At 27.1% G+C, this 18632-nt stretch overlaps 2 protein-coding genes and 1 long non-coding RNA gene across 3 annotated transcripts; 2 read left to right on the top strand and 1 right to left on the bottom strand.

The window, feature by feature from the left end:
* The first annotated feature begins 1473 nt into the window (after positions 1–1473).
* LOC112687864 (facilitated trehalose transporter Tret1-like) lies at positions 1474–5946 on the top strand. Its single transcript, XM_025560825.1, has 6 exons — positions 1474–1838; positions 1918–2056; positions 4086–4471; positions 4611–4952; positions 5019–5287; positions 5647–5946. Exons 1-6 carry the CDS (start codon positions 1767–1769, stop codon positions 5861–5863), a joined length of 1425 nt encoding a protein of 474 aa, XP_025416610.1. The 5' UTR covers positions 1474–1766; the 3' UTR covers positions 5864–5946.
* Positions 5947–10688: 4742 nt separating this feature from the next.
* Positions 10689–14996, top strand: LOC112687846 (facilitated trehalose transporter Tret1-like; the record flags this gene model as incomplete). Its single annotated transcript, XM_025560796.1, has 6 exons — positions 10689–10941; positions 11017–11155; positions 12150–12535; positions 12625–12969; positions 13045–13313; positions 14789–14996. Coding segments are annotated over exons 1-6 (1419 nt in total), but the record flags the coding sequence as incomplete, so codon positions are not given.
* Positions 14997–17144: 2148 nt separating this feature from the next.
* LOC112687847 lies at positions 17145–18555 on the bottom strand. The gene is made up of 3 exons (XR_003149018.1): positions 18054–18555; positions 17793–17894; positions 17145–17709 (listed from the first exon to the last, which is right to left on the bottom strand). It is a non-coding gene; the product is annotated as an uncharacterized LOC112687847 (long non-coding RNA).
* Positions 18556–18632: the final 77 nt, after the last annotated feature.

Below are 18632 nucleotides of genomic sequence, written 5' to 3'. Positions count from 1 at the left end.
TTATCATTAGTCTGTAAAGGATTTTCAAAATCCGCAAATCGTGTCACTCTTTCATCGTTAGGCTTTAATTTCATTAGATAATTGACAAAATATTCAGATACACTCCTGGACTTAGAAATGGTAAACCGTAACATTGAACTAAAAAATCTTTTAATATCATTTTTTTTATTTATATAGTCATTACTTAAACCAATTTGTTGGGTACTTCTATTCCAAGACAGTGCTAAATGAAAACGGTGTACATAGAAACTTTAATAAGTCAAAATTTGATAAGTTAATAAATCGGGCGCAGTTTACATTATAACTTTTTAACATAGATAAAATTTTTGGCGCATTTTATAAAAAAAATGATCGTTTGAGCGCAATTTACGTATGCTCCTCTTCGTAAAGCTCTAAAATTATTAGGATTTGTAAAATGCCATTGATCTGAATTTAAAAGTCAACGTTTATTCATATTACTTTACGATGCATTTGTTAGGTAAATAATGGAGTATGTTACAATTATATGCTGTTCATGTACTTAATCATATATTGATAGTATTGAATGTGCCCAGAATTGTTTCCTAAAATCGATTTCATATAAAATTAATATACTTAGAGAAAACCATAATTAAAATCCAATTAGATCAAACTTAAAAATGCAAACACTATTATTACGTTGTGAATTATCAAATATTTATATTATGTATAAATTCATTAATAGATTAATTTTTCTTTTGTAGGACATTATATACCTTCTAATGTTCCTTTTTCACATCAGTCGTTCACTTTCTCTTTTTTAAATCCCATCATACAGCACAAATTATCTCATTTACTCTACCTTTTCGAAAGCATAGGTTTTTTGCAGCAATAACCTCATCATTGACTTTTTTTCTTGAACTTATTTAAAATGTTAATTTCATATTGTAATCTAAATAAACAGGTTTAACATTTAAGTTAATATTGTATATCATTATACCATCATTATTATTATTAATATTAATAATAATTATTAACATCATTATTATTAATAATTTATTTTTTTTATTATTATTCATAATTTATACTTTATATGTTATATAGTATAATGTGTAACTGCTCCGTACCACTGGATTTTTACCCATATTTATTCACATCGATTTAAATAACGAATAGTATCATTATTATTTCTACTTTTTCTGAAGCTTTTTAAACTCTGATTTATGAGTTGATTTATCTTCTGATTTACCTATTAATAATAAGTCAGAACTAATTTGTTTAATCCGATACCATGAACAATAATGTTAAAAGAGTCAGCAAATGAGTGAAAACTTATCTAAAATAATACAGCCAATCGTCGGTTATCTCTATTATATTTATCTGTTAATAAAAATGTATCATAATAAAATTGAATGATTAATTTTAATAAGAAGCCGCTACAAAGGTAATTTAGTAACGAGTATATATATATATATATATTATAGGTACATATATTATAACATACATTACATAATACGTGTATACAGTGCTTTACAACTTGAACAGCGGTCATGTAATTACGTATAACAAATGTATGACTATAATTATTATAAATTGAAAACACATCGAACATATCATTCTAGAATATACAACATAAAAATCAGTGATAAATCACGGTAGGTTATAATGGATTATTTAGTGATCGCAAAAGTAGACTTTATTTTAAAACGTGAAAATAAGTAGACATTTTTTTTTTATGAAATCGGTATTCCTCGAATTATACTTTTGATATAAATACATACAAATAAATACATAAATATCATCATACAATGCCTAATAATGATATACATCTCAGCGGAAGTTCTCGCAAAAAATACGGTCCGAAGTCGACACTGGCACAAGTAAGTATTTCATATTTCCGCAATTGTTTAAAATAAAAATATATCTAATTAAAAAAAATATGCCACACACAATGTATAGATATTGGCAACTTTGGCACTGGGTTTTCTTTCAATAGAAGTGGGTATGAAATTATCAATATCCACCATTGTCATTAAAGATCTATTTCAAAGCTCTAATATAAATTTTTCAATAACACAAGCTGAGGCCGCGTGGTATGGTAAGTCAAATAATTTCTTTAATTAGTATGATTTTGTGTCTTAATGCATTGATTTGCCTTCAATCAACAGGGATAAAATGAAATTAATTTTTTTCCATGATATATTATTGCTATCAAGCAATAAAGTTTGACAAGTTTAATTTGATATTAAACAAAACTTAATTTAAAAATCATCGACTTTGCATAATCAGTTATCAACTCTGCATTTAGTATGGTTAATCAAAGCCAACTACATAATTCTAATTTAAAATCACATTCAGAAAAATATACTTTTGAAGTAGGTATGAGCTTGTGCATAAGATAAATACTTAACGCGATGTGACGGTAATCTATTAATTTATCAGGCATCTAAAAATATAATTTTCTTATTCATGGTTTTTACCAGTGGTGGATTTAAAGAAAAAAGCCCAGGTGGCATACGATATAAATGGTCCAAGAATTATGAATCGCCGTAAATACTAACTCGTAACTTTCCTCATAAAATACTGTTAAACTAGATAGATATAGAACCAAAAAAAAATATATATATACATTTATTTAAATCGTCCAAACTTGATATATTACTTTTAAAAAACCTTAAGAAAATTATTATTAAATTTAAATAAAAAAAAATATATATTGTTAAACACATAAGATCTTACTAATGTAATTCGGTAATTCAAGTAATTGTAAATTGTCTTCTGGCTACAGCAAATATTTTAATAGTTGTATCTAGATTTATTTTACTTGCCACCGATCTTTCGATAAAAATATACGGAATTCATTTAAGGTTTTTTCACTTAAGGTGGCATAGCGATATTTTTTTTTATTCTTTTTATAGAACTCATTACTCATTCAGCACTTGCCGTACTAACAAGAAGTGTAAGAAATAATCTAAAAAGACTGCTAAACTCTGGAAAACTGTCCATCAAATGTTTATCAATGATAAATTTTAATTTATTCAATGGACTGTTGTTAATAAAAATTTTAAATAATTTATTAATTTATGTAAATTTAAAGTATGGTATTTTCCTTTTATGGCCATATAACAATAGTAAATGTATACAATATATATATATGTTAAACAAATATAGTTTCACTATGCATCCCAAGTTTCTAACTTGCATAAGCACTAGTTTTATAATTAAAAAATGAATTACAGTAGAACCCGTTTAAGACGCTCTCACTTAAGACGATTTTCTGGCTAATACGCTCATTTTACGAGTCCCTTGATTTTGACAACATTATTTTGTTCCCGCGTACGATTTCCCGCTTAAGACGTTATTTTTAACTGGTTCTTTGGAGAGCGTCTTAAACGGGTGTGTCTTAAACTGTATGTCTATCACACACCTAATAATATTATTAGGTTATATTGCTGTAATCTATGCGTCTCAATAACAAGATCCTCAGAATTAAATCTATTACGAAGCCTTTAATTTATTGGAACCCTAGGGTTCATTACTTAAAAATCGCCACATGAAGACTTTCAGTCGACTACCCACAGTCACGGAACTCCCTAAGACACGTTACAAAAGATTAAAAAACTATCCAACCCTTATCGTACAACGTCGTCTTAACGTGAACTTTATTACAATTTATTCTTAATTAAAATATATATATATATATGTATATGAAAAAAAAAATCAATCTAATAAAGTGAACAACATAAAATTAAATTATGCAGCAATGCTAGTGTTTCTTCAAATCATAATATTCGTATTAATTTCTCCCTATGTACATCAAATGAACTTCAATTTTTCAAATGCTTTTATTTACAGATTGTAAGAAAATCTTAACAAATAAAGTAAAAGAAAGTATATAGTTGAACGATTTACAATTTAGAAGTTGACTTAAAGTAAACGATTGATTTCCGAAAATATTAGTTATATTATGTTTTGAATCGATAGAGTAGCGATGATAATGAGGTTATAAAAATGTGTGAATTAAATGTAGTATACTTTTTTCAACGGTACTGAAACATATTTTTATCTGTGGGTATTTGCAAAACACAAAAATGTACACTGTAACTGATATATTATTTTTTTGTCAGCGAGTTCGTTATTTATAAGTCAACCGTTTGGGAACTTCGTATCGGGAATATTTCAAGAAAGGATTGGTAAAAAACTGTGCATGATACTGACAAACATCCCCGGTGTCATCGGATGGATACTATTGTATTACGCACAATCTGCAACAATTCTATGCGTATCTATTATAATAATGGGATTCAATGTAGGATTTAACTTCGGTCCGACATATTCTTATATCGGAGAGATGACCGAGCCGAGACTAAGAGGGATTATGGCTTCATTGTTAAGCATGGCAGTCATGACCGGATCATTGTTGACTTTTGCTCTGGGATCCATGTTGCACTGGAGGACTGTTGCTCTGGTGAACGCATGTTGCCCAATAATTTGCATATGCCTTATCGCTGCCGTTCGTACCATTATGTTATTATATTGTATTCTTATTTAATGGACTTTAGAAATACATATTTTTGTTATTCACTATTTTTTTTTAGCAATCATTATTTTTATTTATTTATTTTTTTTTTTTTTTTTTTTTTTTGTTATAGATTCCGGAGTCTCCGATTTGGTTGATGGCGAAAGGGAAAAACGATGAAGCAGAAAAAGCTATTTGCTGGTTAAGAGGATGGGTTGAACCCGAAACGGTAAAACATGAATTTCTCGAACTCATTCGCTACAATGAACGATCCAAAACTCAATTTGATGCCGATAGCGAAGGCGGATTGTTAAAAAAATTAGCTTATTTCAAGGACCCGTCGATCTATCGACCGTTTAAGCTATTAATGATTTATTTTTTCGTCGCATTCATAGTTTGCATTATTCCTGGCAGACCGTATATTGGTAAAATTTTAACAGAAGTCGGTGTGCCAACAAATCAAGGGTTGTACTTGGTATGAAATCCATGTCAGTTCTGAAAATATCAGTTAAATTATTATAACTAAAACGAATGTTTTCAGATTATATTCGCTGCACTGCAAGGCATCGGTAGTGTGGTATTGATGGTGGTGGTAAATCGTTTGGGAAAGAGATTTTTGACGTTATTGACACTGTCGATAAACAGCATCATGTTATTACTGTTTGGCGTGTACACTTTAGTTCTAAAAAATAATTTCGTCAGCTCAACTCCATGGATTCCTTTAACAATTTTGTGTATAATCTACTTTTCTGGGTCTTGTGGTGTTCTAAGCATACCTTATCTATTGACCAGCGAAGTTTTCCCAAACAAGTAAATGTTTTGAATTATAATACAATTATAAGAATGCAATTCCTTACGATTAAAAACACATTAAAAGTTATAAATTATTCAATTTTTTCTATTTCCAATTATAAATGCTATTGATTATTACGTTCTTAATCTCAATCTTACTCTTATATTTCAGTTTTATACATTGCAATTTCAATTATTTATATTTTTAGTATTGGTGTATTCATTGCATTCATACAAATCGTTTGTCTTCAAAAGTCTCGTTTTATTAAACACCGCACTTATAACTTGATAGTTTTGTTCCATCGATATTCAACATTGGTTTGGTGTTATACAACTTTTTAAGAATTTGTATTTTTTTGTTTTATTTTTTTTTTTAGTTGCCGAGGAATTGCTACTGGCGTGTGTGGAGGATTGTCAAACATAATTATATTCATAATTACAGCAATGTATTTATTTGTTGAAAATGTTTTAACTTTGGAGTACACCATGATTCTTTATGGGCTTGTCGGAATTTTTGGTTTGATTTATTTTTATTTATACTTACCAGAAACAGAAAATCAAACACTATTAGAAATTGAAGAACATTTCACGTAAAAACCAAATGGATGATAGCTTTAGCACTAAATATATTATATTTTCTTGTCATCATACATGGAATTACAAGATCCATATATTAATGCCTTGCAGTTTTTTGACTTATTTCAACACCAAATTAATCTTCAAACATCAAGCTTACAAGCTATTCAGTCTTTAAACCAGATCACTGGTAGTCAATAGTACATAACAAAACATATTTACCCATTGAAAATAGAATTGTGAAACTAAAGTTTTTACAAAACATGGCACTCCAAACTACGAATTCATCGAAATACACATTACATTAATATTACATGAATTATCTAATAAATATTCACCAGACTACTAAAAAAGATCTAGTGTAGAGATTTACTTAAATAAAAATACAATTTATAAAATATTTTAACAGTAAAATAGAATTATTAATATTCAAAATAATCTGAGATTCTACTGTCAGGTTTGATTAGGTTAAGAGAGTTGCCTCTTCGAATCATTTGTATTAACTGTAAATTTAAAATCTTATACATATTGTTTTGAATAAAAAATATAATTTTCAACCTAATCGACCTAAATGACAATCTATTTTAATTATTAATGAAAAATTATAATTTTATTCCAAATGTTTTTAACTTACTATTATTTTGGTATTTAAATAATATTATTATTGTTTTATATTTTTTGTATCTGTGTATTATAGAAGATTGCCTATCCATACCATAGTATAAATAATGGGTCTGTCCTTGGATCTATATCAGCTTCATTTGATGGAAATAGAAACGTAAAGTTTGTCATGCATTATTAGTGGTGTTAAAATGAGTGTGTACAAGAGATTTTGGGGTTTATATTTTTTAAAGAACCACTGTTTGAGTAGATTTATTTATGATATAAATATAGATAGATATAAATTCATCTAATTGTTCATTTAATTGTCCAGTCAAGTTTTGGGTAAAATATTTACAGGCCACCCCATTGTATTGCTAAAATACCCCAGACTCTAATAATTGAGTAAAAAAAAGTTAAACCTTCATATTTTAAAATTTTTTTTATGATTTTTACTATCATTAGTTACATAATAATATTTAATGCTATGTTCTATGTTAACGCGACGTAAACAAAATAACATAAAAATAACAAAAGATCTGTCTCACTAGATGGACAACAAACATTTTTGAAACTTTAGCTTTTAAAAATGTCGAATCCAATATTTATTTTACTTCATAAACGATAAAATAAATTGTTTGGTTACCGTTAAAAGTCTTTTACATCAAATATATTTTATATTTGTATTTGACTTGGTAATATTTTCTAACACACTAATTATGATCAAAAATGTTAGTAATTATTTACAAGGTGTTATCGAAATGGAAGAAAATATGGTATTTATAAAATCGTTAATTATGATGCTTTGAAATATGTGAAACTATTCAAATGATTATCTCAACGAATGTGATGGATTAATTAATTATACATGTTTTGAAAAATGTATGAAGAAGCTTTGAATATTTGTAGCAGGTACTGGAACTGTACCGAAAAGTACCGGAATCCTTTAAATATTGGGAACTGGAATTTCACCGAAACCCTTATTTAAATTAATTTTTAAAACCGGAACATCCCTGGAACACTTATTAAAATTTATTTAAAAAACGTAATCTTACCAATAGTGCGATTCTGTAACTCGTTAAGACCTCTTATCAACAAATTTCGGTTCATTAAAATAACGAAATGGCTGTTTTATATCGAATTATTATCTATAGAGTGATTCTGTAACTCATATTAAACGAATATTATCGAAATACTATAGAAAATGTTCGATACCGTATAGGTGGTCGAGAATGGTCGTTCAGCGTTATCGAATCCTAAAACTGTTATCTACGTAAAAATTATTTTATTTATTGCGTAATATATACTTATAGGTTTTCTAATTACCACAATAACGAGAAATTCTAAATATATGCTTATAAATATCTAGATATATCATGATTATGGTTATAGATGTTTAAAGTACAGCACGCTTGGGTTAACACATTTCTGTCATTGTTAGTGTTGTTACGTGTGACTGTTAACATGTGTCCTATTTATATCCTATTTTACATTATTATGGGTAGTTATAACAAATCAAAAATAAATTCATACTATAAATAATTTTAAAAATCATTTATAAAAATGTTTTTAGTACATTGAATTTAATAATAAGTCATCAATAAATATTATAAGATTTTCAGCTGTGTGCACTATTATTAGATAATCTAAAAAAGCGTGTATTTACAATTATTGTATATCTATGAGGTAAAGTGATCAGTATAAATTGGAAAATGAAACAGATTTTCCTATGTACTATCTACTGATATCCATGAAAGCTAGTTTAATCTTAAACAAATGAAATATGTGGTTATAAAAAAAAAGATTCGTGTATATTTCAGAGATTTAAATATTGAATACTGGTACACCTTACAAGAAATAATTCGAAAATTATACACTACAATCAGTGTATAAACTATAAAAAACTATAAAAAACTATAAAAAACTAAAAAGGTTATTTGAAACAGGGTCTTGTTGTATGGTTCTTGTCTGTTATGTAACAGCGATGATTAAATTTTTAACTTATTTAATTCTTTTCTTACTACTAATCCTAATAGCTAGGATATCTGGTTAAAAATTGGTATTGACCACTATAATTGATGCCAATTAACATTATTTTATTATATTTTTTAAAGAATCAAAACATAGCAACATTTTTCTTACACAAGTGTAGTGTGCCACCGGTTACTCAACGGTACCATGTTAAATGCTATGTAAAGACTAGCAAGTTCAATGAATATACTTGTGAAAAATACTTTTTACGGTATTGTTGGTAACTTATTTATCACTTAGAAAAATCAACAGAGTTAAAATTATGACGATGACCGATATAAGCAGAGCCTCCACATTAAATGGCTATCGAACGATTTAGAACGTTATACCTTTTTGGCCGAACGATTGAGAACACTTAAAATTAACAAAGAACTTACCGCTGACACTAAAAATACCAAAAAAATGATACGATTGAGAACGAATTTATGTGCAACGTTGCCATAGTTTGCCATATCATTTATTTGGTTTTTGAAAAATTCAGTATACGTACAATAAATATTCTTGAAAAAAGTCATAAATTAATAATTATAATCGTATACAAATAAGTGCCTAATAATATGTAATATATTATATGAATAAAAAATTAAAAATATTTAGAACTTATAAAAATATCTAATACGAATAGACAAATAGTTTGTGCGACGACTGCAAAGCCTAAACCGTCATTCTCTCCTCATATCTGGTATCTAAGTATCTAAGTCACTATTAACTATTTATCCGATAAACAACAGCAGATTATTGTGCTCATATTATCGATCGATTATATTTGGCAATGTCGGAAAAAAAAACCTCGAGCGTTCTCAAACATGTTACCAAAAATAACGTTCTCAATCGTATTTTACCGCATTGAATGGATACGTCTGAATTTGGTGCCGATTCGGAGCCTTTTTGTATTTTCATAGGTGACCTTTTAGTGCACTCCTTAATCTATTATGCGTCTTTAATCTATTACAATTGTTTACAATTATTATTTGTTACAATTTATATTAATTACATTATATTATTAGATTGCGTCCGCGCGTGTACAATATGTGTTTCTTAATAATTAATTTAATTAACAGAAAAATACAAAGTACAAGGTTATTTTTCATATGGTATAACAAATTCTTATTTAGAAAATAACTAGTTACAAAGTTGTTTTTATATTATACAAAAAATTCTAGGTTTAAAATTTTAGTACTACGAGTATATGGCATATTAGACATGTATTATACCAAAACTTGAAACAAATTTTTTTAAGAACTGAAAAGAAATCGAAACATACATTTTTGTTAATTTAAAAACCAAAACATAAATTTTATAATTTTTTTTGACACCGAAATGACACCGAAATTGAAATTTCAGTTTTTTCAAGAACCGGTCTCAAAACCGAAACCGATATACTTTTTTCTATGAACCGAACCGGAACTAGAACCGTAAAACTCATCAAGTTTCCAGCCTCTGATTTGTAGAACTAATAATATACCATTACCCAGTGAACAAATACAAAATATAAGAACAAATAGTTTTCCTCAAAATTTTAATTTATTTTTGATTGATGAAAATATATCGTTAGAAAATGAATAAGCTCATTCAAAAAATGATTTTCTTACAAAATGATTTTTCCGATTTTAAATAAAAATATTAACGAGTTAGAAAAATAATTATCAATAGTAATTATTCTAATATATTTTAAGTCATTAGTTATCTACATTAGTAGAGTATAATTAATATGAAAAATCGGTAAAAACTAGAAAATTAAATTGTTTTTCTATCAGTAAATATATTTGTATAAAACTATCAAATTTTTATTTTATTTTTTGTTACGATTTGTTATTTCTGTCTTAGAAATGTATTTTCTAATAGAAAATGAATCATGATGGTCAACTAGTATAAGCAAATAATTACTATTGTTTATGTACCTATTAAAAAAAATTACATTACCTGGTACGTTATCGATTTGAGTGAACACGTTAAAATCGATGGTTAATATTTTTGAAATCAAGAATAAACTATTTATTTTCTGTTCTTATTGATATTAATTATTTTTATCAATTTTATAATAAATAGATAAGAATAGTTATATATAGAATGCTTTGATTCTTCACAACAGCAAGTAAAATTGAAAAACATTTGATAAGTAAAATTCAAATTAATATGATGATTAACTATTCTTATTTACTTGTATTTATATTAAAATTGATAAAAGTAATTAATAAGTAAATATTTTATTCGTTGTATAACTATATCTATATAGATGTGTTACAGAGAACAAAATCTAGTGTACACTTGGACTTATAATTACTTCATACACTCCGGTCCACGAGAGCCACAGATTTAGATCAGCAATAAACCAAGTGATGTTAAGAAACAAAGTTTTTTATTGATCAGTTAAAATTTTAAATTATTGTACAATGCCTATTAGTGACAACCATTCCAGTTCGAATTCCCGTGAAAAATATGGTTTGAAGTCGACACTGGCACAAGTAAGTGTTTTATATTTGTATGATCGTTTGATATAAATATATATTTAATAACAGAATGTACTATCAATATAATAGACGTTGGCGGTTGTAGTACAAAATTGTATTTCGATTGAATGGGGTATGGCAATGGTGACACCCAGCATTGTGCTTACAGATTTGTTTCAAAATTCTAGCAGCAGTTTTTCTATTTCACTAATTGAAGCCTCATGGTATGGTCAGTGAATTTTTTACGATAACATATTAATTATTTGATTACTCCAAACTTATAATTTGGTTGTAATAGGTAAGGCAATCATCGAATCAAGCATCGTATGACTCATAAATTATTGCAATACCTAAAACGAAATAACTTTAACGAAAATTAAACTTAAAACAAAAAAATAACACACGTTAAATAAGAAATCATGTTATTAATTTTTATGGTTGGTCGCCCTGATAAATTGTTTAATTTATTTCATTTTAATGTTTTTTATTAAGAAAAGTACTTACTAATCCCAGTACTCTATACAAAAATTACATGACATAGACCAAGGGTCACCAAAATTTGGTGACCATTTAACGGCGACCCACGGATAAATTATACGCGGTCAGTAGACAAGAAAAAAATGTAAAATCAATAGGAATCGCACTTAAATTACATAAACGAATATCGACTTGAACGAGTTGTGCAATTTTATTTTTAATCTATCTATGGTATAGTTCACATCATAGTTCATGAACGCAGAAGTTGTGTAGGTACTTTATTATTTTTCATTGACAATTATTCAAAGGTAAATTATTTGTTGTGCATTTGAATAAATTTGATTTTTAAATAAACTATACCGATTTAGTACGAATTCATATATTATTCATATTATATTCATACTAGGTAGATTGGTTCTTGGCACCGATCACTGATCACTAGGTACGACATTGCTTTTTACTACGAGTATGTATGATTAATATTTAATTTAACCATCGGTGTGAAATAATTATATATTATATACATATAAAATAGTTTATATTGTTTATTTTTGGGAGAAAATAGAAATCATCAAAACATAAAAAAAAAATTAAAAAATATCAAAACATTTTATTTCTATTAAAAAGGTCGTTATACATATTATAGATATTTTTATATCGTTATAGATATTTAATACAACGTATACTAATAATCCTTTATACACTCAATGTAATTTTTCTATGTAAATATTCGTATTTGATTACAGTAAGCTTGTTACATTTTACTCATCTGTTCGGTGCCCTTTTATCGGGAACCCTGCAAAAACAGTTGGGGAGAAAGCGCTGTATGATTATCGCTAATTTACCGAGTTTCATCGGATGGATCTTACTGTACCTATCGCACTCTTCGACAGTCCTCTGTTTATCGAATTCAATGGTAGGTTTCGGGATTGGCTTCAGCTCTATTGCGAAATACTCGTATACCGGAGAGATAACAGAGCCGAGACTTAGAGGAAGGCTGGCTTCGTTGACGGGTGTATCAATAATGATTGGAGTATCGTTGATTTTTGTTTTGGAATCTTTATTTCACTGGAGGAGTATTGCTTTGGCAAGCGTATGTTTCCTAATAATACGTACATGCCTTATTTCTTTGGTTTGTATTAATTTATTATACTCGCATTTGTTAGACTTCAGAAACGCGTGTTATCGTTGGTATATATTTATGCCTTTTTCTTTTTCTAGATTCCAGAGTCACCGATTTGGTTGATAGCTCATGGAAAAAATGATAAAGCCGAAAAAGCTTTGTGTTGGTTAAGAGGATGGATGGAACCCGAAACGGTAAAATATGAATTTCTCGAACTTATACGCCATAACAAGCCAACGAATGATCAAGAGTCCACAGTTGATACCGAAATCAAAGGCGGCGGTTTGTTCGCAGAAATTGCTCAGTTCAAGAACCCGTCAGCTTATCGACCGTTGATACTAGTGATCATTTATTTAATAGTTTCCCTAATATCCTGCTTTACGCCATTTACTATGCAAATTATCGTAAATGTTGGTTTTGCGATCTATCCGAATACATATATGGTACGAACACTTCGTCATGTTTATTCAATGCGAATCCATACTGGAACTGTAACTAAAAAAATATGTCCTTTCTAGATAGTTTTCACTGTTCTGCAAGGTCTCGGAAGTATGGTATTAATGTTGACTATTAATTGTCTGGGAAAAAGATATTTGACGTTATTGACGATTTCAGTAAATACTACTTTGATATTTATGTTAGGCGTGTACATAAAAACCCTGAAACACAATTATGTCACGTCATCTCCGTGGATTCCTTTTACAATAATCAGTAGTATTTACTTTTCTGGGAGTTGTGGCATATATTATATCCCTTGGATATTACTCAGTGAAGTCTTCCCATATAGGTAATTTTTTCTTATTTTTTAATTATTTATTTATTTATTTGAAAATTAAACGGGTTTAGGCCCAATTATATTTAAATATAATATAAGACTAGCAATAATAAAATTCGTAAGCAACATAATTGTAAACACACCAAAAAAGATAAAATAAGAATTAATACAAAAAATAATATAGAACATAGTTATATCAATTAATATGTAAAACTATGATATATTAATAGATAATACATAATTTTTATAATAATTAAGTGGTAGATTAGAAAGAGTTAATTGTGTAGGTATTTAAAATGAACATAATTCTAGATACTGGAGTGTTGGTAGCAAAATTTGTAGGTTGAGTTTTTAAATAAATAAGATTATTCGATCTTGTTTTTGTTAGAAAAACTTAGAATGTTAATTGATGTAAACCATCAGGGCAATCAATTTGGCTATTTAATAATTTATAAATGAAATATAAATCAAGTCTGATTCTCCAACAGTTTAGATATTTGAGACTGAGACTAGTAAGTAAAATAGTAAGTAAGAAGAATAGAGACTTCTAGCTATATTAAATGTATAAACTAAAAACCGTAAGATTTATTTTGGACTTTATCTAGCATAGTTTTTAAACCTATATTATACGTAGATTAGACAACAGATCCGTAATCTAGAATTGAGTGCACTAAGGAGCAAAATATTAAAATAAATATATTTTTATCCTTAAAGTCTACACAAGTGTGCTGAATGAATTCAAGTAGTTTGAGGGCTTTATTTTTAATGTAGTGAATGTGTTGTTTAAATGTTAGTTTCGGATCAAAGAGTACACCGAGATCTTTGATAACATCAGTTTTTCTGAGTAAAGATTCATAATTGTTAAATACTTAAGCAAGATCGGGAGAAAGTCATAACTTGACATTTATGTTATATAATTTATTTTATTTTATTTATTTTGTATTAGTAAAATCACTGAAAATATCTTCTTCTTCTTCTTCTTCTTCTTCTTCTTCTTCTTCTTCTTCTCTTCTTCATTTCTCCCAACTATTTGGGGTCGGCTACCCTTGTCCTAATTCTCCACTCACCTCGATTTTCTACATCCCCACATATCATTCTTAAACGTATCCAACCATCTCTGTTTTGGTTTTCTTCTTTTTCTTTTCCCTTCAACGTTCATTTTCATATAAACTCTTATACATTTATTACCTCTCATCTCATCACATTTCAGGATCACTGAAAATATAAACTTATATAATAATAACAATATTTAATATTTATCCGATCAAGTAAATACCATGGTATTTTAAATTTAATAACATTTTTATTTTATCGATATTAATTATATTTACCCATATTATATAATATATGTTTAGATTTTATTATGTATGATACTAATTTATTGAATAATTATTTTATAAATACACCACAGTGACTCAATATTGGTCTGATCATGAATTACATTTAAAAAAATTTCTTTAATTTAAAAATATTTTTTTCTCTTACAGAATTCGAGGAATCGCTACTGGCTTATGTACAGGAATATCAGGCGTAATTTTATTGGTATTAATAAAATCATATATATCTATTGAAAGTGCTTTAACATTGGAGTATACTATGTTTCTATTTAGTTTTATTAGTTTTATCGGATTTATATATTTTTATTATTATTTACCAGAAACAGAAAATAAAACATTATTAGAAATAGAAAAACATTTTGAATCAAGTTCAAAAAGATAAAACAAATGTTTTCACTTTTATAGTAAACATTTTTATTTATTAGCTATTTGTTATTTGTTATAGTTATTTGGTTATTTATTTAATAATTATGTCGGACAATTAATTTCGAAACTCGGCTAACAAATAGATACAATAATTGTACATAAATAATATATGTACATTTTTATATTTCAAAATGTTTGGTTACACGAGTAGATCTATAAGTGCGTTTTGAAACTATTATTTTGTTTTAATCGTATTGTTATAATTTATCGAAACCGCGATTAACTATCATTTTTCATTTTAATATTAGAAATGTTATGTATTTTCGTTTTATTTAAATTTAGCATACTTTAAATATGCCATATATTACTAAATTACTGAACATATAATTTATTAAATAATATTATATATAATATAATATATAATCATTAAATTTATTTATAAATAAATTTAATGATTATATCTGGTTTGTTATAATTTTAATGTAATGCATGTAATTAACAAAACTTAAGTATCAAAATCATGTAACCGTGGTTGTATATAATGTCAAACTTAAGAATATAAAATATAAAATTAAAATTAAAAATTACATTTTTATGGGTTTGCACAACAGTAGCTATCGGGTTTACATGGCGTGCAATATGATAGACCCTAGTCGCAAACCCACAGCCGAGGCACATTAATGAACGTTATTACTGAAAGATTGTTTTGAACTATGTTTATTTCTTAAATTTTTTGTACGGTTTAAAAAATGGAGCAGAAAATGAAAAGGAATCACTGAAATATTTTACGGATCTACATAATCACCTAAAAAATGAATCTGACCCTGATATTGATAGTGTCGAATTATCCACAGAGATTCAGAACATTAAGCAGTTGTTAATTTCTTGTTTGGACATAATATAACTTCTAAATATTCCTGCACACGTTTTTGACTTTGAACTCCAAGACATATTTCAAAATGTTTGGATTAGTTTGATATTATTAATGACATAACTAGTAAATGTAGCTAGTGGTGAACGGAGTTTCTCCAAATTAAAACATATAGAAACATACTTGTGATTTACTTCATGACTAACGAACGTTTGGTCTCATCATCGATTTTTTCTACAGTAAATGAAAAAACTGCAAAAATTGATTTTTCTACAGTTATAAAAAGTTATACCAGGAGATAACCGAGAAAAGTGTTGATGTATAATAAAATGTATTTATTCATGTTACCTATGTTCTATTGTACACACATTTCCATTTATTATTAAATTCCAACCATTTCTGCAATCTTCATTTTGATTAATAGAGTGTAGGAGATATTTTATATGTAAATTTATATGTATCTATTACCTATTCATTATATTTTGTTATAATGTGTAATTTTTTATTTATTTATTTATTCGATAGCAAATTATGTAAAAATTGATCATATTATATAATCTTTCCGTATTTCTGTCCATGAACAAACATTTTTTCTAAATATTATCGTATTATGGGTCGTTAAAAAGGCACCGGTATGCATTTTGACGTAAGGCGTCATGTCTAAGTGTTTCACCGACCAGTTGCGTGCCCAGAGATTAGGCCTAGAAGACCCGGGCCTAGCCTGTTTTCAAATAGAATGAACAGACCCGTCATTGAACAGTTAAGAATTTATTTGCTATTAAAATGTATTCATAAATTAGTTTTCAATATTATAATTTTATAGTTCAAACTTAAAGATTGGTACATCTGTTTCTTTTTAAATTAATTTTAAGAAAACCACATAAAATCAAATTACTTTTAAACATATTAGTTAGTTTAAAAAAATAAGTGGAATCCTAGTGATTGAACACAACGCGCTAGTTTTTGAACACTTCAAACCTAGTGTTTGAACACCTAATAATATTTGTTAAAACAATTTTTATTTAATAAAATACATGAATAATAAATAGTATCTTTATTATAAATTAACATAAATCTTTAATTTACACATATTATATATATATAATATGTATATACCTAATTACAAACTCAGTAACAGGATTAGAATAAATATTTTAAACAAACATAACATAATATGTTAATTAAAACCAACTTGGTAACAGGGTTAAATTAAAACAATTAAAATAAATATCTTAGTAACTACCTGGGTAGGTAATAATATTACTACTATAAAGATATAACAGTTATATAATATTGAGTATTTAAAAATAAGTAAAAATAAGTAAAATAATTAAAATTAACGGCAGAAATCACAAATGTAAGCAACAGTGTTTTCAAAATCAGCACAGAGTTCATAAGCCCATTCAGCACAACCACAACACTTGATCTAAGGTTCACCACTTTTCGATGAAGTGTAAGGTTCTTTACAATACCTACATGTGGCATCATTTTCAGACTCCGTAATTATACCCAATTTAATTTTTTTTTGTATATTTTAAAGTTCTTGGTTTCTGACGTTCTTGTTCTTTGTTTTTTTGCTTAGTTGTGGTTTTTTTAGCAACTTTAAGAAATTTTTATTTTTTTATTTCATCTCTACATTTTCGTTTCAGTGTAAGTTTTTCTTCTTTTTTTAGTTTTTCCTGCTCTTTATTTGCGTGATATTCCCTCCACTTAATTGCTGTAACAGCAAAAGGTAACTTTATTTTACTTTTGTTTTTTTTCTTCTGGGTGTCAGGTTTTGGCCAAAACAAATGTTTCTCCCACGATTCTGTATAATATTTTTTGTAAATCCAAGCTTAAATATTGCCAGTATAGATAGGATTTATAAATATATTATATTATATTAGGTAAATATCTAGGTAACATGATAAAATATACCTGTTCAATCATTGGATAAAGTTATGTTCAAGCTGTACCAGTGATTGAACAAGAGTTCAATTAATAGATTTTGCTGAATTGTAGTTACTAGTAATTGAACACCTAAATAAGTAGCTACGATAAGCACTTTTTTCAATTTTAAGCATGAAAATCATACAAAATATGGTGTTTAATATAATAAAATACATAATAGTAACATATAATGAGTATTTTATAATTGGTTTAATTTCCACAAAAAGTATTTCATACTAGGTAACTTACTTCGAAAAATTTGATCCAAACAGATGAAAATTCGATTATCGTGATTTTAAACTGTTATAACTTGTTTGTTATCACGTGTTAATTATCAAACTATGGTTATACAGTATGACCATTATATTTAATATTGAAAACAAAAATTAGTTATTAAATAAGATATCTAGTTTTTTTCATATTAAAACATAAGTAGACTTTGTTCAATTACTGGAGGGTGTTCAATAACTGGACTGTTCATCATAGTTATTTATATTTTTTACATCATTATTATTTACTTTTTAATATCCTTAAATATTATTAACAAGTGAAACAGGAGGAACCTTGTTATATTATATTATACTAGTTGAATTACCCGATTTCACCTGTGTGAAGTTTTTGCTTTTTCTAAATTAAATTCTTAATTATTTTAATTTACTTAATTTGATCAAGTGCTAAATGGTAGTAATAGCTGAATTACGAGTAAAAAATAATAGTTATAGTATTAATAAAATTTATAAACGATTCTATACTTGGGTACTCATTTATAAAATTATTTAAGTCTAAACCTCTTGGTATACCACATTAAAAGTTTTATTTTGTGGTGTA

Source organism: Sipha flava, unplaced genomic scaffold (genome assembly GCF_003268045.1).
Source record: "Sipha flava isolate LNK unplaced genomic scaffold, YSA_version1 369_pilon_pilon, whole genome shotgun sequence".
Taxonomy (NCBI): Eukaryota; Metazoa; Arthropoda; class Insecta; order Hemiptera; family Aphididae; genus Sipha; species Sipha flava.
The sequence above is the reverse complement of the archived record's forward strand: the minus strand, read 5'-3'. Positions and strand labels throughout refer to the sequence as shown.

Bases quoted from the DNA above. Each gene is read 5' to 3' on its own strand.
- LOC112687864 (XM_025560825.1), top strand. From the start codon at position 1,767: ATGCCTAATAATGATATACATCTCAGCGGAAGTTCTCGCAAAAAATAC. The intron at 1,839-1,917 runs GTAAGTATTTCA...CACAATGTATAG, and splicing joins CGAAGTCGACACTGGCACAA to ATATTGGCAACTTTGGCACT. The intron at 2,057-4,085 runs GTAAGTCAAATA...TTTTTTTGTCAG, and splicing joins AGCTGAGGCCGCGTGGTATG to CGAGTTCGTTATTTATAAGT.